Below are 22,864 nucleotides of genomic sequence, written 5' to 3' on the forward strand. Positions count from 1 at the left end.
TAAGCACGCAGAAAAGACTGCAGCTACAATTTCACTTCCCCAGCCTAGAAGAAAAAGAGTCTTGGGGCTGTGTTCACAGGAGAATTCCTGTTTGCAGGCTGAGGAATTAAATTGCCAGTACGTAGCTGTCACCTGGTATGGCCCCCTTTCATCCCAAGGTGCTTTGCAAACGAACACAGCTCCATCCTTTCGTGTTCCCTTTGAAGGGAAACTTCCAAGTATATGTTCTTATTATTTTTTCTATTAGTATTGCATTGCTGAAATTTCTTTAGCTCAGATCTGCAAACTCAGGCATCCTACTGCAGCTGACTGCTGACAGTGTGTGTGCATGCCACTAATGGGATACAGCCTTTGCTTTCACGTACATTTTAGCAGGAACATCACTTCCTCCTCTCAATAAATAAAGGGGCACTTGAAAAGAAAAAGAAGCCCTTCTTCACTTGAAAATCTTATTTTGTGACCACTTTTTTCTCTTAGAAGCAGTAGTAACCTAGCTAGCTCATCAGTTAAGAGTCAGGGTAAGATAACTTTAAAAAAAGCCCACAAATTATGTTTTAAGGGTGAAAAACTGCTTATATCTATATTTGAAACTCTCATAAAGGAGGAGCTGGTAGCTATGTCTGTAACATTCGGGTTCTTACACGAAGATGGGAACTTTCCTACATTTTTTACACCTTTTATCCACGCTGATCTGCAGACACTGTTGGTTTCAGCTTTACTATTTTCACACGCAGCTCGTGGCATCATAAAAGCACCACAAAATTTAGACCTAATGTGTCTTTTTCTGGCAGTTCCAATGGAAGTATAAACAATTACCTGATCATAGAAAATAAAGCTTTCTCCTTACCTACCGTGAATCCCTCATGTTAAGGGCTTGCGTCTGCCTCAGTACATCACTGAGAAACAGCGCTCTAGTGCTGCTCAGGTTATGGCCAGCTACTGCTAACCAGAAGATGACAGTCTCCCGAACTGCTAACTAGCACCTCTCACCACTTGTCTGCTCACCATCGTTTTATTTGTATCATCAGCTTTTAGGGGTCTATAAACACGGGACACTTACTTCGGTTCTAATAGGTAAAGACAGGCAGACCAGAAAGTGCATCTGTATTTGAAAAGTCTGTACTTACGTATCCAGCTTTACAGATGCTGCCACACAAGAGATTTCACTGTTTTACATTCTGTGATACTGGCTAGGGTTACGCTCAGAGAGGGGCATAAATTTTACACTGGGAACTCAAGAGCCCGATTTGCATATTAAGGTGAGAATAGAGAGCAAATTAATATATGTGCTCCAATTACTGAGATAAACTAAGGTGCAAACTACAGCTTCTGGTTCAAAGTATGCCATCATCTAATTAATATTATGCAGAAGCATGCACAGTGCCCAGCTGCTAACTGCCAGGGCAACATGTCAAGAGTCTGAGAGTCAGTTGTGAGTAAACGGTCACTTTCGTATTAGGAAGGTCTGGAAAGCGCACCAAGACTCTTATTACACACGGAGGCCCAACCATTCTTATTTAAGTGAGCCACTGGAGAATCTGACTTAATCTACTGCCCACAGACAATAATGCTCTGGGTCATGTTTGTCACCTGCTGATATTATAGATCACTGTACGTCTACAATACATGGCCAGCATGGATCATGTGTAAGTGACTCAATGTAAGTATATGTTGCCTGTATTTCATTCCTGTTCCCCAAAGTCCTAAATAGCAAAGGAAAAAGCGCTCACTCAATTCTCAGTAAATCCAGTGGAAGACAGGTCTAGTACATGGAGTCACTCTATAGTTTTCTCTCTGCGTTCTGGCACCAGAACCCGGGTGCAGAGTTATTAGGGAGGGCAATGCTCACCGTTATAGAATTGCTGAGCTGTTTGACCTTCTGCTCTAGTTGTTCTCTTTCCTGTTTTAAATCTGAACTCCATTTAAGTAGTTTCTGTTTTTCCTCTTCTTTTGCTGCAAAATAGAATATTAATCATAATATTTAAAATGTTCCTGTTACAACAGCAGATAGAGGGTCTAAACTGTTTCATGTAAAGAGAGTAACTGTGTTTAAAGTCAATTCAACAACTTGTGCACTACACCACCCCCAAAACTTCACCTACATACACAAGCATCACAGAAGGCTTAACAAATACTATTTTCATTTTACTAATGATTAAGGTTCTTCCCCTTTAATTTCCTTTTGTCAAGGAAGTACCATTCTATCCCATTCCTGAAATAACATCTTCCATTATTAGAAGTGAAACAAAAGTGTTGTTCTCCATTTTCCTACCTGCTTTATATGCAATATATGAATGAACAATTGCTAAAGTTCCTGGCCATGGGATTGCTTCTTCCTTCTTTAGCATCTGAAAGAAAAGTGTTCAGAGATTTAGCTCGTACACAACTTACCTCTAAGAAAGCAAAAAGGAGAGAGCCAGAGAGAAAGACCGAGGATTTTCTTTTATGGCTATCATTAGCCTCAGCCCTGATAACATGAAGCTTCACAGCCTTGTTCTGAGACTTAACAGAGGGAATTATTCACAACTGTATTGTGGCTCCCACAAAGCAGGCTCGTTTCTTACAAATGTCAGCATTTTCTCAAACTCCCTCCATAGCCACAAATAGTCTACTAATATAAACTGAACAACTTAAAAGAGGAATGAAAGGATAACATATCTGAACTCAGACTTGCCAGGAGACATAAACATTATTTCATAGTTCAGACAAATTGCTGATCTTAGTCATTCTGGGAGAAAAGTTTTCATGGCACAGAACAGTCTCCACACCACACATTCAAACACCGCATTTCCTGGCTAGTAAAATATGAAACCGTCCTATCTCCCCTTCTTATCAGAATCATCTTAATAGAGCTGTCAAACTCTCTTTATAAGGGAAAGCACCATTTATGTCCTTCAGATCCTTCCTACATATTCATTCCTAACAAATTGTATTTTGAGAGGAAAGACATATATTTTTAATTAATGAATCAGAGGGGTGTCTCAGAACATAGAGGACTCGGTCACTTTAGAGTAAAATTACTCAGGATTTTTTTCCCCTAATTTTGTGGGAACCTATCACAGCAATAAACAAGAAGGATAAGGTGAGAGTAGGCGAGAGCAGGAAAAGGGAAGTGGTAACACTCCCTCGTCTCTTGTTACCACTGACCAAGTCACTCAAATTTTACATTTTCATCCTTCTGAATAGCATACTGGACATCAGGCTGCTTTCTTACATTACCGTCTGGCTAATCAACGGTCACGTGGGCAACCAAACAATATGCTACATTAGACAGAACGCTAACAGCTTCAGGCTGATGATTATCAGCAATCCTTTGCAACTTCTGGTGTTCCACACAAGGGTTAGGAATATGATAGTTTACTTCTTTGTCTTGTAATCTCAATGCAATTATAAACAAAATATTAAAATATAACCTGTTCATTTCAATTGTGTACTTTCAGAGAGGGATCTGGAAAGAGGCACCAAACTGTTCGCCTATCCTCATTATAGTGATGCTAGATGATATTATTAAAGAGATCACTGAAGATAACCTCTCCGGTGTTTGATTTATATGAGCAAACAGGGGCTTATATTTGCTCTATCTATCGAGGTAGGCTTCTGCAAATGTTTTATTTATTTGTCCGGAAGAATATACTAATAACTTTTGAAGAAACAACGAGCTTAAGATGAACAACAAAATTTCTGTGGGTCATAGAGAACCTTTCCCAAAAGTCTGCATGCTTTGGCCCAGAAAAAGAGTAAAAACAGAAGGGCAACAAATAAAGACCCCAATTCTGGGAGCAAGACCTAGTTTTGTAATTGCATGCATTCCACCAGAGGTAATTTGATCAAATTCACACAAGCCTTATTACAGATCAAATAGATTTGTTCAGTGTCAGGCTGTCTTGATTGAAGTAAGCCAAATGATCTGGGTATTTCCTTTAACACCATAAAATCTCTGTAGTGCATTGTATATAACTCTCCCTGTCTATCAAACAATACCTGGTCTTGACATTTGGGACAGATCCACATGCCCTTGGGAATGGTTTTCAGAGGCGGGTCCAGACAGTCCAGGTGATAAACACGTGAACATGTGTCACACATCAGCAACTGCCCGCTTTTTCTGCAAACACTGCAAAAATCCTCATGGATATCGCCCTGTAAAATTGAGGGGAAGGGGTGTGGGTGACAGAGAGAGAGAAATCAAAAAGTGAACTTTGACCTTTGACATCTACATCCTAGTTGAATGCAAATTTTACATCACAAGCTATTTCTAAGGGGATTCCAAATGGTCAAGCCCTTTTTAGGCCGTGAAACAGGAAAACCAGGCAGGATATCACAAACACTGACATCTGTCTTCCCAAACACTCCCCCTGCCCTCCCAAGGCAAAATGTTACAGCAAACACTTATTACCATAGCTTCTCTTAACAGCTGCTACCCTGTAGCCTTTCCTCTTTAAGGTTCCCCCTTGACCCTGTTTTGTTTTTTTTTTTTTGCCTAAAGTGATGAGCTACCCACTTTCTTAACCCTTCTCATTTCTGGATTTAAGCCCAACTCCACCTCAGGAATGCTGATGAGGCTGTCTCTTGCCAGTAACAAAGCATCAGAAACCCCAATTGAGGGACTTGAAAGAACACTGTCAAATATTTAGGTCACCTTTAAAAATGAAACTGGAAGGAAAAGGTGTTGTGCTTGTAAATGAAAAAGAACAGAATGAATTATGTTCTAAGACAGTTCTTTTTACTTTACTTAGGTTAGCTCAAGTTGCACGAAAAAAAGCCGTGACTCAAATTTTTCTCATTCTCTACAGAGAGTGGTTTATGTCTCATCACTAAAATAAGCTGAGAGCCAAGACGAAGGAATACTAAGAGAGATTTTCTAACTAAGGAGTTTTAAACAGAAAAAACTGAAAACATTACTGGCAGTGTCTCTTAAAAAACTAGGTATAGTTACTATTGCATCACTGTCAGAGAGAATTTTTTTTCTACAGCCATTAACTTCCCAGAAAGGTAGGTCTGATTTTTGTCACTTTTTCTTCTCTCTCTCTCCTTTTGTAACTCCCATTTCATACTTGGAGCGGTGGTGGTGTTTCTGTTTGTTTTTCTTCGTTTTTCATATATTTGAACAAAGAGGCATGAAAGAAAGATGGCTCAGCATCCACAGAGGAGAAAGGCACCCCAGCCCTCTCCTCCCACTGCCTGTGGGCTGTCCTGGCAACCCAGGCCCCACCTGGAGTCTGAAATACACACTTCTGACTTCAGTTAAAGTTACACACACACACACCAGATCTGCAAGATTGTGATCTTAAGATGTGTATGTTCAGTCAAACTGCACATGTACACTCCCCTGTATGATCAAACTGCGTGTGCATGGTTTCATTTTGACCCATATGGTCTTTTCACGCACGTGGCTAAATTCTATCAATCTGGAGTGATAGCAGATTTTGCCGTGCACTTACACATTAAGTTGCTGGGCAAGAGAAATGACACTAATCTCTACTGTGGATAAAATATTAAATATATTAGAAGAATGACACACAAGCAATTTGCTCAGGATTCTATTTCTCGGCTCTATTGCTGATGAGGCCTTTCTTTGAAGGTAAGACTATTCTTCTCTTAATTCCCAAGGTTAGCACTGATGTCATGTTTTGTAAATGATGAATCTGTAGTGAATTCTCAGTGCCATGTTTTGGTTCCGTAACTCCCAGGGATAACTGAGAGCTGGGTGTCCTGGTTTTGGCTAAGATAGAGTTAATTTTCTTCCTAGTAGCCGGTACAGAGCTGTGTTTTGGATTCGGTGTGGGTACAATGCTGATAACACACTGATGGTTTAGTTGTTGCTAAGTAGGGCTTGTCCTAAGTTAAGGATTTCTCAGCTTTCCCTGCTCTGCCAGCAAGCAGGTGCACAAGAGGCTGGGAGGGAGCACGGCCAGGAGAACTGACCCCAGCTAGCCAAAGGGCTATTCCATCCCGCAGAACATCATGCTCAGTGTATAAACTGGGGTGGGGGTTGGCTGAGAGGGGCAGATCACTGCTCGGGCATCGGTCAGTGGGTGGTGAGCCACTGCATTGTGCATCACTTGTCTTCTCTTGGGGTTTATTTCTCTCATTATATTCCTTTTTATTACAAGTATTATTATATAATGATTATTATTATATTTTATTCTCTATTTATATTTTTATTTTAGTTATTAAACTGGTCTTATCCCCCGAGTTTTACTTTTTTTTGGATTCTCCTACCCATCCCACTGGGAGAGGGGAGGAGTGTACAAGTGGCTGTGTGGTGCTTAGCTGCTGTCTGGGGTTAAACTACGACACTGGGTTATGGTATTACTTCATCCTTTAACAGCAGAGTTCCTCAGTGTTAAATGAAGAACTAAATGAGTGACATTTCATGCCTCTTATGAAGTGATCTGATAAGAGGAACTTATTTTCCTCATGCGTACAAGGAAAAGGAGGCAGGCAGGAGATGTCATATAAGCTAAAACAAAATCCTCTGCAACCTAAGAAAAATTTAAGAGGAAAATTCTCACATTTAGAAATTTCGACCCAGAACCTTCTAAATTCAAGTGAATGTTGTGAAACCTGAAGTGACACAGCTGGTCAGTGTGCAGTGCGGCTGAATGTGTTGAGATGACAACACACATGCACAGAATCCACAGCCCTATTTTGGGTTATGTAAAATTCAGGGCATTTCCTCAGAATTAATAACTGACCTTACAAAAATCCCAGCCACTGTTTGATTCCAAAGAAACACCCCAGGTTTTATGGGCAGTTAATAAATATATGCATAAAGGGGGGCTGGATTTGATATTGTGACATGCACCCCATTAATCTCAACTTCTGGTCCAGCTCTGTGAAGGCTGCAGGCAGCCAGCTTAGGCTAGAGTAGAGCTCACTGAGGCTGCTCTAACACATGCTACGGGCTGAAGAGACTGAAGAATAATTTCAGAATGGAGACCATAAAAAGTGATTTAATGTCACTTTTTGCTCTACTTCCTCCACACCGAGAGACTAGGAAAATAAATGAGAGCTTTTTGGACAGCTAACAGTTTTCTTTATTTTTATAAAGTGTCTAGAGCAGCAGGGCCTGGCTTTAGGCAATAGAACTGAATAATAGAGTATCAAATCAAAAATATCTGTAGTTTGTGTGTTTGAATACGTAATGTAACAATACATATGTGTATGTTTCACTTGAACAACATGGGAAAACTAAATATTCAGCAACAAGAATAGTTTATGACCATATAAATAAAGATGACCATAATGTATGAGGCAAGTGAATTAAGTTGAATAAAGTATGATGCAAGAAGTAAGAATAATTTTTCCATTTCCGAACTTTTGTGGGCTTGACTTTGCAATCTGAATGTTCTCTAATGCTCCTCTCAATTGAAACACTATTTTCATATAAAAAGTTCACTAATAAAAAGGCATTTTGTGACCACAGACATCGACCATCACTAGAACAAAGATTTTTACACTGTTCTTACTGCTGAGCAATTGACCTTTAGAGGCAATTGCCATCTTCCAGGTGAATATGCCACTACTGCTTGGTGAGGGAGAATCACACATAACCAAGTGATTCACAGCCAATTGCCAAATAGAAAAAAGAAGGGGGAAAAAAAAAGAGTAGACTTTAGCATTACTTCCTTTCTTTTCCCAAGTTCTATTCCTACTTTCTGCCCCTCCATCCTTATCACCAATCCCATCTCAAGTTTCTTCTTCATCCTCCCTTCAAAATTTATCCCTGTCACGACAATTCAGGAGAAAGGCAAGAAGGCCATTCTGGGCCATGGTGCCTGCTGCTAAGTGCTTGGCTTGATCTGTAATTTTCATGGGCTGACTAAAGACAAAGTTTACTCGAGTGCTAAATATCAGATTTCCATCCTAAAGCTTATAGGAATTAGACCTTCTCAGCAAACGAATGCAAAAATATTTCTTCTATATCTGTCTGAGGAACTGCTCAATTGTTTTAACTGAGATTTCTGAAACAGCCTTTTATTTAGGCATGTGTTTTCATTTTTAAGTCCCCAAAAGATGGAGGCTATAACTAGAGACTTTTTCTGACCTATAATAGCGAGACCTTTCTATATTCATGTCATCTGCTAACAGAGAAGACCCTCTTCAACATGACATGGGCTGGCCTCACTGCCAAAATAAGTCATCCTGCCTTCTCTCTATGTCCAGACACTTATTTCTGTCCCCTGCATGAGGCTGGCACAAGAATGTGTGTGTCTATAAAATTAACTGGATTAGGGCACGATCTTGGCTAACAATTTTTAGCTACGCCAATTCTCTTATGCAGATCACAATGTGGCCTCAGATATATCTGTGCTAGAACAACAGAGGAGGCATTTAAGGGATAAGAAAAGACTGCTGGTGACAGGCAGGACAGTTCTCAGTGGCAGCATTGGTCATAAACTGTGGCATGAGCATTCTAGTGTATACTGCATTCTACATCTAATTAAGCTGCAAGCTCCTTAAATGCCAAAGACCTGATTTTCCTCTTTTTCTTTACCTCCAGCACAACTTGTACTGTCGGTGTTTAAATATACAGTACTTTTCCAGTATTATATAGCATTTTCCCAGTCAAGGATGCTAAAGGTTTTTACAAGTATTGCTAAGTTCTCAAAACTCAGATGGGAAAAGGAAGCACCATGCAAAATGTATAAATGGGGGAAAACGAGTCACAAAAAAGGCATGTGACTGCACAAGCTTATACAGCAATTTTATGAGAATATATTAACAGAAGACTACCTTCCAGCTCGTGATGGCAATGGGAAATCATTCCTCTCTTTCTGATTAGTAAGAATTATAACATGTAATGACAGATGTACAGATCTCATCTTTACTTCCCTTACAACATTTGGTTGTCTCCAAAGGTTCAAATTTTGTTTAACAGTCTATTTTTAATTTTTAAAAGTTTTTATGAGCACTTTGAAATATGATTTCTACTTTCATATGTATTTTATTTTATCTGGACAGCAATACCAAGTATTTCTGAAAAGTCTACCAATTTAGACCAATCGATAGCAAATATGCATTGAATGGGACTTCAGGATAAAAATTCTTTCAAATAGTTAAACCCACAAAAATGTTAGTGCTGTTTCATATGTATAAACTAAATGACTTGTCTGGAAACATGTTAAAGGAGATTTATATATGATTCTAAAGGGGGAAAAGTGCTACTGCGCTGTATTATAATATGCTCATGTAAGAGAGAATGTTAATTATGTGCTGTGTAATCTTCCATTGTCTCCTTTAAAATACTTTTACTTTCATTAGTTAATGAGTATTAAAGCAATCCAGAACTTAGGCCTAGATACTATCCAAATACAGAAAATTCAGGGCATTCAGCACTAGATTTGAATGCTACTGAAATTCACTATTCTTGATTTAGCTTAGTGCCATAAGGCACTGCAGAAAACAGGGCAACAACTCATAATACTGTTTTGAGAGCTCTTACACAGTGGGAAAAGACTCGGCAGTATAGACACACAAATCAGAGACAGAAAAGACCCCCACCACATTATCCACTCCTTCTCTTGGGGCCAATGTAAAAAAATGTGCTCTATAGCACGTCTGCTAGTTGTTTGTGCTGTTTACTTTTAAAAGTCCCCAGAGAGAGCTGCCCCACCTCCTCCCTGTGGGGCTGTTCCACAGTGCCATTCATTTGACTGTCAGGAAAGCGTTTTTACAGTCAAGTGCTATTCTGCTCTCAAAAATGACTATCTGAAAGAGAACCTTTTAATTTCATATACGTATTCCCTGGGTATCAGAATTGCATCTATTTATTTCAGTGACTCAGACACACTTGCACTAGTTCTATTCCTGTTACCTCTGCAGAACAAATACAGTTCAGAGGCAAAAAGTTGGCTTCTATTCCCTACTGTATGTGGTCAGTGAGTTGGTCTCTCAGTCTATGTACTTACAGTGGTGCAACTGCATAGATGAAAATAAAAGCAGCCCGACTCTACCTTAAAGCCCATTTCAAATGGTTGGGCCTCAATTATATGTGATAATATGTTTAAAAAAGAAAAAAAAAAAAGAGATCACTCTGACTCACATTGCAGAAGGAGTTTGCAGCACTGGTATGAAGAAATAAGCAAGCACCTTGTTATTTTTAAACTATGCCCAGTAAGCACTAGTCATTAAAATGCAAGCACTTTACTGGAAGTACACTACAAATCCTGAAAATTTTTGTGCAATGAATTGTTTCACCCATACTGAACAGTCACAGTACACTTTCAGACAAATCGTAGCGTACCGTCTCTTCATTATGCCATTTTGCACCTCAACAGCGACTCAGTCCAATTCATCCCATACTATTTATGTTCTAAAGTTTATGCATGACCTGTCATTTTTAAATCATGTTTTTCCAAGAAATAGAAACAATTAAATAACTGGATAGTTCTCAGCAACTTAAAAAAGGTTGTGCTTTGAGTAGCAAATCTTATCTTTGAATTAACTTAAAAGTAAGGACACTCGCTTCTTTATAAATGAGAACAACACGACAAGATTTCACTCAAAAGAGATACTGCAATCTGAGCACAGAGGTGATGTGTTTAGCTAAACTAGAACACCAGAACTGCCAAACCAGTGCTGCAAACGCTGCTCCCGGCTGCTCTGCGTGACCCAGGCTGTTTCCCTCCTCTCGCTACCGAAACACCACAACTTTTGGTTATTATGGTCTGTAAGTAATACTTTTCATTCTCCCCTTCCCCCTTTTTCATGGATGACAGATTCAATTCAGTTCGACAAGATCTCAGACACCGCACAAAGGAAATGAGCTCATGTAGCATGCTTGGTGCCTCCCAATGTTTCAATCCACTGAAGGAGTTATAAATAAAATCTCCACAGGACAAGATCATAGGTGCAGGGGGAAAAAAGAAGGGTGTTAAAAGAACGCTGGACTGTTTCACTGCACTGAATCAGGACAAATGACGAGTGAGCTTAAAGAAACAAAATCTGCAATGATTTTCCTTGTGGCTGTTTCTGCTTATCTTTCTAAAAGTAACCCCCACCCCAAGAGTTACTTACGTCTGTGGAGCTGGGGCTAGGCAGCGACACAGGCTGAACAGCTGCAGGAAAAGTAAATGTGGTCTCTGTCTTTTCATTTTCGGGGGAAGAATCAGGATAACTGGACAGAGGGGACGTGGGGGTCAAAGCCCCGAACCCCAGCACCGTGTTGTATTTAGGTGGACGACCTACATATTAACAACAGGGAACACAAAAAAAAAAAAAAAAAAAAAAAAAAAAAAAAATACCTTTGGCCAGTGGTCCTCATTGGCTAGCGTGAAAAAGGAAATGATGTAGCACAGAGAGGAAGTTAATATAAAAGTTACAAGTGGAAGGACAGAAGCAAAGATTTAAACATTTTTTAGAAATCTTTAAGCAGAATTTTGCAAGGAAAGAACATTTAAAAGATGTATTTCAGAAGGAAATAGAAATAAGCTCTGTAGAGGGTCAAAGAATCACTCCCACAAAAGCAGTATGGGGACACTTGCCACTCTTAGAAATTAGGCTATTCAGTTTTTAGGAAAAACATGTTGGCATCAAAGCTAGAGAGAAGCTACAATAACTACTATTAAATCCTTTCTACTGTTATCCCACACCTCCCTATCTTTCTAGTGCCAGCATAAATCTACACAAAGGTTAAGTCCTTTATCAGAGGCCAACACTCACCAACCCCCTCCTTTTCTTCCCCTTTTTTTAAACCCACTCACCTACAGGATCAGCACTTTCTACCCTACTGGTACATTTTTTAAAATTAGGCTACCTTAAGAACAGGTTCTGTTGTCTGACCCAAAACACCAGCAGTACCAGTTGTCACCTACCACTGGTTTTCCACTATAAATCCCCCTCAAATTCTGTATTCCTTCTTAGACTTTCTTGGTTAAGTATGTTTGATTATTCACAACTCCTATGTGCTCCTTCAGACTAGCAGAAGTGCAAAATGTGCTCATAACAATTTTCATAAAATTATCTATGTAAAGCAAGACAGCAAAAACCCAGTATGTAACCATTATTTCTGACTCTCTTCTCCAGGGTAATTTATGGATATGTAAACATAAAGAAGTTCGGATCTAGGAATAATTCCCCAGATCTTAGGTTTACAGATCATCAGCCTATACCTATTAACATGCTAAACCTTGCATTTAACGTCTGGATATGTTCCAGGACTAAGTATGTCCTTGGAAATGGATTTCTGATAGTGATGTCCATGGCTGAAATTTCTGACATGCTCAGCACCATCTAGAATTAAAGTAAAGCTCTCAAGGGCACATGCTTGCATAAGCTTTTTACCTAATATATTGCTTTACTAAATCACAAAACAAATGTATACCTCCAAATCTTTTGTCAATTGAAAATGTGTGCTACTGATTTGGTGCTGATGCAAGGTACAGGCTCACAACAGGGTGTGAGAAAAAAAAAGGAGGTATAATAAGCAGTCAGTGTGCAAAAACAGGCTAAAAGACTATCAAATACAAAAGAATGCAATTGTTTTCATTGATACAGTAATTGTTCACAATGAGTTATAAAATAGAATTAAGAAATCATTACCAGAAGAGGGAACATTTACTTATCCCCAGAGTAAATGCAAAACTCTCTCTCTCTAAAATCTACATCATATAATTTAAAAAAATACATTTAATGTTATTAGAGGATGGCAGTAGAGACTGATGTATTTTATTTAGAAACAGCATAGCTGCAGAAGTGTCAGCTTTGCCACACTGCCTGCTGGACTGAAGAGGTATATCAAGGAGAGCACATCTCAAATTTCTGACCTTGCAGCCGAAAACCAAAGATAATGGAACTGGTCAGTGCTAGGTAGAACTGACGTTTTTTTTAATCTGATTCATTACTTCTTTTAGGCAGCAAACTCAGGAGTAGAGAAGGTATTACAAGTCTTTAGGACTTCAGAAAATCATAAAAAATCAGGGAAAGATTGTCATATATGTGTGGTTGGTGCCATGCACAAAAAATTGTATCACGTTCTCTCTTATGCTGCTCTGACTCATCTGCTTCACCATAATCTAAGTCTTAAAATTTTACCTGTTCTAAAGAAGGATTTCTCTTGAATAATACTGCATACCTATATGAAAGATCATCTCTTATTTTAGAACAAGTGGCACTCTGGTTGCAGAAAAGTGCTCAGTATGAGCACGATAGCCTTTCTTGCTCAAGATAAATTATTATAAAGGACCCATCTCTACACTCAGTGGGGAACAAGGCTTTTGTCACACTAAGTTTCCTCTCCTATTCAAGGCACAGACACTTTTTCCATAACCACCTTCTTCTTGACAGTAAAAATACAATTTAGTTATTAACAAGAGGATCTTGACAGCAGCTTTACACCACTAAATGATGTTCAAACATTGCACCTTTCACTTTGCTCTATCGTATCTTATTTTTTTGAAGAGTGAAACTGAAATGAAACACTGAGCTGCCCAATACAACTTGCTATGCTAATCCCTAGAAGCCATGATCTTTGTCTGCCATGGAAGTTTACTGGACAAATGAAGTATTGTAGAGGCCTCCTTTGTTTTGCCCTTCAAATCAACAAGGGTTTGCAAATGCAAGATGGAGGAAGAGGCATACAGCAGGGAGACAGGTCTAAGTATACCTCACCTCTTTTACGTGTTCCGGGATGCATTGTGCTGTTCAGGTATGTGACTGCACTCTTCTTGCGCTGCAGGGAAGAACATAACAATTTTTGTTGGCTAACATTTTTACCAACTACTATATGCAATAGCTGAGGAACAGCACAGTAATACTAAGTGAAATTACTGGCTGTTCTGTTTTCTGAAGCACAGCTTCAGAAGAGTTAGTTTTTTTACACTGCTGACATCTGGACTGCTTCAGGCTGATACACAAGCTGACCTAATAGTAAGACTAACACACACACTGCCATTTAATGTCAGCTTTACACGGAGAAGGCAGAAAAAGATGTAAATATTAGAAGAACATCCCAATGTATTACTATTTAAAAATCTGCGGGTCATATCATTGCAATGGCCTTTTGAATTATAAATGATAGCTTGCCCATCTAGTTAGGACTGAGACAGCCTAGGAGGTAGCCACATGGCAGAAAGACACACAAGCTCAGAATGAAAATACCAGCTTTTCCCAGCAAAAAAATTAATACCTCAGGCTCAAAAACGGCTCCACTGTAAACTGGATTTGCTGTTGTTCTTCTTTTCCTCTCTTGTCGCTTACTTTGGATTTCTTGTAAAAACAAAGCATTCAGGTTAGAAAACAATGGGTCTCAGAAATTATTTAAAGTCCTCAGAATTCAGTTTGCATGTGAAGAGACCTGTGAAGATTTCTACAGAATACCAATCATGCTGAGTATAGGCAACTTTGTTATACTGCTAATTTCTGAACGTTTGAAAACTAAGAGCTAACAAGGAATACACACACAGTGCTCAATTAATGAATGAAATGACTGCCTTCACCTTGCCAACTATGTCACAATGATGACGTTTTAAACTCATGGTCAGTGTAACTGGGATCTAAAACTAAAAGCCTCTGGTGCCTTATGGATACTTAAAAATAAATACAGTACAGAAATACATAGGCTCTGTTTCACTGTATAGGATTAAGAAGTTTAAATTATAAACCCAATTGTAATCTATTAACTCATCCACTACAGATTACAGTCCCATGAAACACATGAAAAATCCAGATGTGGGTTACAGTAAAACTGTCTATGGTGTAAATTTGCAGATACAGGGGTTGTCTAGAAAGCAATGGGATTGTCACAAATTTCTTTCCCACCATCAGAGGTACAAATTTCTTTCCTACCATCACTTTCTTCCCAGTCACTGATCTCTGCTGCATAAGCAACTGCCTTATTTCAGTGTAATAAGAGGAATACAAAAGTATGCACAACAAACTGAGTCAGATCAGGAGTTCAGACATTGCAAATGTACTTTCGTGCAAGAAAACACTGCATTTAATACAGAAATATTTTGGATCCATACTTCCAATTCAGAATGGCCATGAAACAGGGAGCCTAAGAACCAATTTTAGATATTTTTCCTACCTTCCAGATGGTCATGAGTAACTAGTCCCAGAGACACCATGAAGGCAAGTTTCTGTGAGGGGAAAAAAAATAAGATCATGACAAGTCCAACAGTTAGGATGAGCTATGTCACTTAGGCTCTTTAAAGTCAGTTGATAGGTAACTAAGCAACAAAATTGTTATTAGTAATACTTTGCTTCTAGCAATCACTTTTCATTCATATATGTCAAACTGCTCTACAGAGGATAGACAATAGTCCTATTTTGTAGATGGGAACCTAGACTGAGATACAGGGAAATGCCAGTTGCTCATGATTACCGAGTTGGCAGAGCTGGGAACAAGAAAGCAGTTTCTTTACTTACAGTCCGACACTGGAGTGACTATGTGATTGGCTCTTAGTAAATAGCAACACAGTATAATTGCTAGCAAAATATTGCTAGTTGAAGATCATTTTCCATATATTGTGAACTACAAGGAGCAACTCTGGTTTACTTTTGCCATTCAATAAGGGCTATGGCTTTCTTAAAGGATTCTGATGTTAGTGCAGGAAGTGCAGAGACGTGTAAAAATCAGAATTTGTACTGACAACAGTTAATGATCACGCAGTAGTCAGTTTGAATTAATCTACAAAAACAAATGTATCAGAGCATATAGCTGTAACCAGTTCCAAAGCTCTCCATGGCAGAAAGGCTTTAAGAAATATCCATTCTGGCCACTCTTTTCCTGCAAAACCAACTGGACCTGAACTGGAATAAAACCTGGGCAGAATGTGAACATACATGACTCTTTCCATCCTGCTCACTAGAGCAGAAATATTTTATAAAGCAAAATAAAGATGTTTCTCCAGTGTTAAAAATAACTCCAGAAGTCTAAAACCTCAAAGGAATGGAAATCAACACTGTAATCTAAGCCTTCTGGTTGAAGGAAATATCAGAGGGGAATTATGATCTTGTAACTTACAAAAGGCTCAAATGCATTCCAGGACTGAAAAATGCAATGCATTATATTTATTTAGGTTTCTTATTCTGTAGCCTTATCAATGACTGCTGTCCAACAGGAATGTATGGAATGTTAAAAGTTAAGGAGTCTTGAAGGAACAGAGGGGGAAAAATATTTTCTGAAGGACAGAGTGCTTCCTTTTTTTCTTAAAAGAAAGTTCTGTATGTGTTCTGATACCTGTGGATTTTCTTCTCGTTTTGGCTTCGGTGCAGCAGGTGGAGTAACTGTACGACTTTCTGTTTGCTTCTCTTCTGCTTCCACATGTGGTTTAATAGTCTGAAATGAAACAGTGTTTCACTCATTCAGTGATAAGACCTTTTTTACTTTGATAAAATAAATGCTTTTGCAGATACAGGAGAAAACCAGTTTAAAGCTGGCGTGTGGTAACAAAGACTTAATTGAGGAATTTGAGGTGAGAGGAATATTAAATAAAGTGGTTTCCTTTAACAAAGGATGAAACAGCCTTACCACGACTCCATTAACCCATGCAAGCAATAAAAACCATCTTAAGAGTTAACTCCATTACAGAAATCACTATATGGTATGGGAAAACTAACAGACACTTGAAGAAAAAGCATCCCATGGAAGACTTCCAGGTAGAAACCATTCTGCATGGCACATGCATTTTGTATTTCTCACTCCTCAGTCTTCATATTTCATAGAATTACGAATGGCTCAAAAATTGTTTCTCTGAATCCTATGATCTCAGATGTTTCTGAAGCTTTTTTCTTTTCTGAAGTCATAATCTTCTGCAGTGGTATCACAAACCCTGCATGACAATCCTCAGCCCGTGGCACAGCTGTTGAGGCTACAAACTGAGTGAGGTAGGCTACAGAGACACAAACTATTCTCCTTTATGATACGGAGAAAACATACTGAAAAATTCATGTATTATTAATCCACCACCATTCTTCTGTATGTTTTTTCAACAGTTGAATTGCCAGTAATTATTTGAAGAGCAAACGAATATTGCTGACATCAAAAGGAATAGGCATCAAAAGTATAATATTGTAGAAGTACAACTTCAAATCATACAAAAAGAGCACGCATTGCCGAGTAACTTGTGGAACAGCCTTGAGGTACACAAGAACCTACTCATGAGAATTCATGAGCAGAATTGAGCAAGAGCATATCTTTCATGCACATGATTTTCACAGCCTTCATAGGTGACTTCAAAAGCAGAAGGTAACTTCAAGGCACATTAGACTATGACAGAATTAGAAGTGAAATATATACTACTATTATTTATATAAATTACATAAATATATATTGTAGATAATGTATTATACAGTATACAATATTATACTATTAGTAACATATACATGAAAGAGTTAAAATGAAACAGAAGACTGCTTTACGTGAACTAAATGGCAAGGACTTTCAGTTGCAATCCCCACTGACTAAAGTTATGTTTCATTTTAGAAAAGTCTTTTCTGGAGAGAGACTTTAAAGCTAAACATCTAGAATTCTCTGTTTCTGAGGGTCTCCCTTCCACTCAATCAATCCAATTTAGTCATGGGGAACTATCAGTCTTCAGAAGCTGAGTGAAACTATTTTGCCTCCAATCACAATACTTCAAGATCAAGGAAGAAATGGCTAAATTTATGGTATTAAAAACCCCTACAATTTTGCCTAATTTTTGCCCTTCATGTAGCCACCCTTTGAAAAACAGAAACATGGGAAATATTTTTCTAGTGTTTCTTGAAGGCTTGATATGAACATGGATTTCAGTCCAAGATACTAGTACAGCCCTGCTGTATAGCTTGCTTATAAACTACTGAAGTTAAGACAGTAGGGGGAGCATAAAAACACTGAAGCATGAGAAAAAGATTCCGATGGCCCATATTAAAGAAAATGGTAACTTCTACCCCAAGAGTTGCAAGTTATTTCATCATTTGTACTGTTATTGGTACACGAATATCTCCAGTACCCAATGAAAATTTCTGCATGGTTGTCATCCTCTCCAAAACAGCACAGTAAAGCAATGAACCCAGCACGCTGCATTAGTAGACACTTTCTTATCTGTACCTGTTTTTCAATGTTTGGTTTGCTGATCTGTACAGTCTGAGGTCCAGCAAGCCTGGTACCCGGTGCTGCTATCACGATGCTGGTGAGCTGTGCCATAGGGAACGTTTTGGCTATGGTTGCTGTCTGCCCGTTAACTACACGAACTGGATGTATGGAATTCTGAGAGTTGGGTAAAGAGGTGGGTGTGAATTTTGTTGTTAACATCACAGGCCTCTGAATAAGCTGAGGAGCTGCAAGCATAGGAGGAGGTGCTGGGGCAATAGGAATGTTATTTTGGGCAACAGGTTTAGGTCGAACCTACAAAAAGAAAAAAAAAAAACAACAGAGATTTGTGTATCTATTTTGGATTAACTTTTTTACCAAGTCTTTCAATTCAGCCTCAATAATCTGCAGAAGGTTGCTTGATTTTTTTATAGACTGTCATTTTTAGCATAGTGTCCTAAGTATGCCATGAGAAGGAAAAGCCACATTTTCAAACCTACTTGCATAAAACCCATTCATAACATTTACATATGCAGTCACTATCCCTGAAATGGTATTTGGATGCACGACACTTATATTGCATGTTTATTGCTAAATGCCTTACCTGTATCTAAATCGACATACTGGTTTTGCAAGCCAAAACCTTCATGTAATATTTACAGACACAGCTAAGGCTCTCATGTTAAAAGTGTGTCTCAGGGCTTTATACTGAGCCTCCAAGAAATAATGAACAGTTGATTGTGCCCTGAAAGAAATAATTTAATTTTTCAGCAAATCCCTGTTACCTTTGCCAACTCTATTTATTATTTAGACACCTGCACAACCAATCTTGCTCTGCAAAAAAAATGTCAAGATTATACATTAATCCCTCACTGGAAGTGCTAAAGGCTATGGGTAAATGCAGTCATTACTCTCTTCTTCTTTCACAAGAAAGAAGAGAGCCACAAGCATCTTCCAATACTCCACCACTTGTTTGTTTCTTCAACACTTGCTTGTTTCTTGCCCATTGTTAAGTTTGCACTTATTACATCATTACAGAGTACAGAAGTACATTACATTACTCTGAAAAGAAAGCCTTTTTCCTTATTTGATACCTATTGTCCCATCCACATTTAATGCTCCATAATGCATTTTACCATGGGAAACTAGGTTACATTCCAACAGATCTCGCAATCCCTAAATCTTAATCAGATACCAGCCTATACTTTCCTTTTGCCCTTTGTAAAAGACTCAGACTTTTATTCACAGCACCACCTATTTCCTACAAATTAAACAGTTCCTTCAAGATGTTTTTTTAAATGAAGAAGCAATCTGTGTCTTTCTCAAACCATGAAAAAAAAGTAAACCACAAGTTTTACTTATACAATAACACAAGCAATCCTCTGTTGCAATACGGAAATACTTGGGAATAATCTAGAAACATCATAGTTTCCTTTTGTTCATGAGCAGCAGACAATTAGAACAATTTAAGGCCTTGGCTGATGATTTGATTTTGCTGACACCTGTTCCATGTGTTCATTTCATTTGATTCAAATAGGATCATATATGATAACCATATGCAAATTTCGTAATCACAGACTCATGCAGGTTGGGAGGCAGCTCAGGAGGTCTCTAATTTTACCTCCTGCTCAGAGCAGGGCTAACACTAAATGCAGACCTGGTTTCTCTGGGCTTTATCCAGATAGCTCTTGTAAAACTCCAAGGATGGAGCTCCCACAACATCTCTGGGAAGGCTCTTCCACTCCTAACTGTCCTTAAAGAGAGAATTGTTTCCTTATACATAGTCTAAATCTTCCCTGTTCCAGTTTATGATCATTGTATATAGATCTCCTGCTAAGTACCTATGTCTCCATCTTCTTGTTAACTTCTTTGTTGAAATTGGAAATAAGGCTGCTGTGAGTGCCCCCAAAAATCTCTTCTCCAAACTGAACAAGCCCAGATCCCTCAACTTCCCCTTGTAGCTCATATATTCCTGCCCCTAGCTATCTTAGTTGCCTTCCTCCACTTGATTCATTCAAATTTATCAACTAGGGGGTTCCAAAACTGCATGCTGTTTATCAGATCCCATTTTATGTTTGCTGAGGAAAGGTGAATAACCTTTTATCTTAATCTACTGGCTGTGGTCCTGTTGGTACAGCCCAGTATGCTACTAGGCTGCTTTGCTGCCAGGGCACACCACTAGTTTAGATACTGTCAACCAAGACCTTTTAAGCAGTCATGCTCCCCAGGCTGTACCAATGCAGATGGGGCGGGTGTGTGTGTGTGTGTGTGTGTGTGTGTGTGTGTGGCTGGGGTTAGTCCATTCCAGGTGCAAGACTTTGCTTTTTTCCATGCTGAAGCTCAAGAGATTCCTACTGGCCCATTCCTCTAGCCTGAATAGGGCCCTCTGAATGTCAGCACTGCCCTCAAATTCAGGCATCATTCACAAACATGCTGAGGATTAATTGTCTCCACCAGGCCACCAATAAAGACTGGCAAAAATGACCCTCATAGAATGTATCTCCTATCTGTGCTACAATTAAGTTCCTTCTATTGCTTGTTCTCTGTACACTCACCTGTGGAAGAAAATTTGGACGAGGAGTAAGTCTGGGAGGCGGGATGAATTGTGGAACTTTTATGGGTTGAGGTGTAGCCTGAACCTGCTATAAGAACATAAAGAGTGTTCAGTAAGAGGAAAATAGCTTTGAAGTTGTTCACCAAAATCAACATCTTTAATATATATTCAGACCTGATGTCCCTGGTTTTCCACTCTGTAAATAATTATTCACAGTAACAGGTTCCTCATTAGAAATGTATTAAAGACAGAGCTAATCTTACTTTCCAGTTCTTACACAACTTGCTTCATAAAGTGAAGGTATCTTTCATTTTAGTTCAACTGTACTAACTACAGTGATCTGCAATCTAAAACTATTTCATTTGAAGATAATGAAAACTCCTACTTGTTTTGATAGTTAAAAATTGGCTTTACAACAGACAGAAAATAATAACAGACTTTGATGTCCAGCTACATGAACCATGTCCTTTCATACAGAAGAATGAAATAGTATCTCATGCAAATAAAAGAAGATCTGGAAGTTACAAGTCTTTTAGCAATATTAATTACACTAGGAGGGCTCTAAACACACAACTTGAAATTTTAAAAAGTATGCCATTCATTTGAAACAATTAAGATTTGATTTTAAGGCAACCTAAGTACTTCCCTGTCTAACTGAAATCAGCTGGATGGAGCTGCCACATGATTAACCTCTGAATACCACTACTAGCTACCCTCACTACTCAGTGAGATTATCTGAAATTAATGTCCATGTTAGTTTCCACCCTTCTGTACTTCTGTCCACCCACATAAGATTGCAATTTACTTCAAAAAGGTCTTTTACTGATTAATTAATGCTTGGGAAAATATTCAGAGATTTTTGATGAAATTTGCTAAAGAAACATCAATCACAGACTATTATTAAAACAGATTCACCTCCCCAAACTTAAGTAAATTATTCAGCAAAGAAATGAAGCACAGACACAAAGGACAGATGAGAGTGGTGCAAGGGATGACATGGGAAAAGAGAACAGCAGAAAAAACTCCCCTCAAATAGTCTTCTCCATTCTGATTGCAAACATATGCCTCACTAGGAAGCAAAATTACTTCCACTTGCATTATTAAACTGTATTTTTTAATAAAGATAAATTGGATTTATGTTTAGTGAAGCCTTAGCCTTTACTCCAGAAGTAGAATATCATGACACTACACATACATGGTTTCCAGACCAAGAAGCCTATATAATGCAATTCCAAAACATTGTTTCTTTTATTTTTAGGTGGCTAACTATTCTGGAAAAGACTGTGTGATGTAATCAAAGCACTTTCCAAAATACATGTTTAAAGAAACAGGATCTGTGTGTATGTGTATGAAAAAGTGGTGAGCAAAGGTGTGGTAATGGGCAGAGTTAAGTGATGTGTTTAGCACTAGAGACTTTATCGCACGAAAGGAACGAGATTGGCTCAAAAAAATCTAAGATGAAAACCCAGACTTGATCAAAGTAAGAAAGTATGACATCTCCTTTACCAGAGAGTAGCAATTCTTTGGTAAGAACACAGCCACACAGATCAGGCGGGGTCAAAATAACCGTTACTCTGTAACTGTAACTAACGGTTACTAGCACTGGGAAACTGTTACAAACAGAAGTGATGATAGCACAGATTTAATTCTGTAAAGCAAAACAGTAATAACAATCCATGGAGATAGTAAATGCTTTTCTCTCAGACTATCATTTCAACAATGTCAACTAGCGAAAACTCATGACATGTGCCTACTATTCTTTCTGTGCGAAACAGCCTCCTTGTAAACCAAACCCACACACATCTGCAGGGCAAACACATGAAATACTTACCAAAGTTACTGTGTTTTTTGCCACTATTTGGACTGCCTCAGCTCCTGGCCCAGTGACTTTTGTTGTCTGGAGGTTGACTGGTGCATTCTGGGCATCGGTGCTGAGGACTGCTTTCTGGTTGCTGTTGACAGCGGTAACCATGGCGATGGTAGGTCTCTGACCCACAACAGAGGCAGGCATGGTCGCAGTTGCTGCTTTTAAGACGAGAGGTAGTGTCTTAGTGGTGATCATAGAAGCTGTAGTTACAGTTTTCTAAAGGAAACAGAAAATACACTGTAAGAGACAGAGACACTCCGCATCAGACGGGACGTGGGTTGGTTAGTCAGAAACAATACACAGTAAGAGGGAAAAAAAGGCAGCACTGAGTCTACCTACTGTTCAGACAAGCACATATCTTAGGTCTCTGAAAACTGGATAGCTAGAAAGCATTCTCATTTGAGGCACCTGTTTGGTCTATTTTAAT

General features: G+C 38.7%; 1 protein-coding gene across 4 annotated transcripts in view; it reads right to left on the minus strand.

Moving 5' to 3' along the window:
- Positions 1 to 22,864, minus strand: part of PHF21A (PHD finger protein 21A) — a 139,967-nt gene that overhangs the window by 9,249 nt on the left and 107,854 nt on the right. For 2 of the 4 annotated variants that reach the window (XM_026849191.1, XM_026849193.1), the window contains exons 7-17: positions 22,402 to 22,653; positions 20,572 to 20,658; positions 18,035 to 18,331; positions 16,184 to 16,282; positions 15,029 to 15,080; positions 14,129 to 14,208; positions 13,612 to 13,672; positions 11,020 to 11,186; positions 3,982 to 4,137; positions 2,273 to 2,348; positions 1,850 to 1,953 (exon numbers count right to left, since the gene is read on the minus strand). In XM_026849191.1, the coding sequence (XP_026704992.1) occupies positions 1,850 to 1,953; positions 2,273 to 2,348; positions 3,982 to 4,137; positions 11,020 to 11,186; positions 13,612 to 13,672; positions 14,129 to 14,208; positions 15,029 to 15,080; positions 16,184 to 16,282; positions 18,035 to 18,331; positions 20,572 to 20,658; positions 22,402 to 22,653 (1,431 nt within the window). Of the gene's footprint in view, positions 1 to 1,849; positions 1,954 to 2,272; positions 2,349 to 3,981; positions 4,138 to 11,019; positions 11,187 to 11,246; positions 11,270 to 13,611; positions 13,673 to 14,128; positions 14,209 to 15,028; positions 15,081 to 16,183; positions 16,283 to 18,034; positions 18,332 to 20,571; positions 20,659 to 22,401; positions 22,654 to 22,864 lie in introns of all 4 variants that reach the window. The other 2 variants (XM_026849194.1, XM_026849195.1) reach the window with 1 other exon arrangement.

The sequence above is a fragment of the Athene cunicularia genome (assembly GCF_003259725.1).
Source record: "Athene cunicularia isolate RWA chromosome 5 unlocalized genomic scaffold, athCun1 chr5_part1, whole genome shotgun sequence".
Classification (NCBI taxonomy): Eukaryota; Metazoa; Chordata; class Aves; order Strigiformes; family Strigidae; genus Athene; species Athene cunicularia.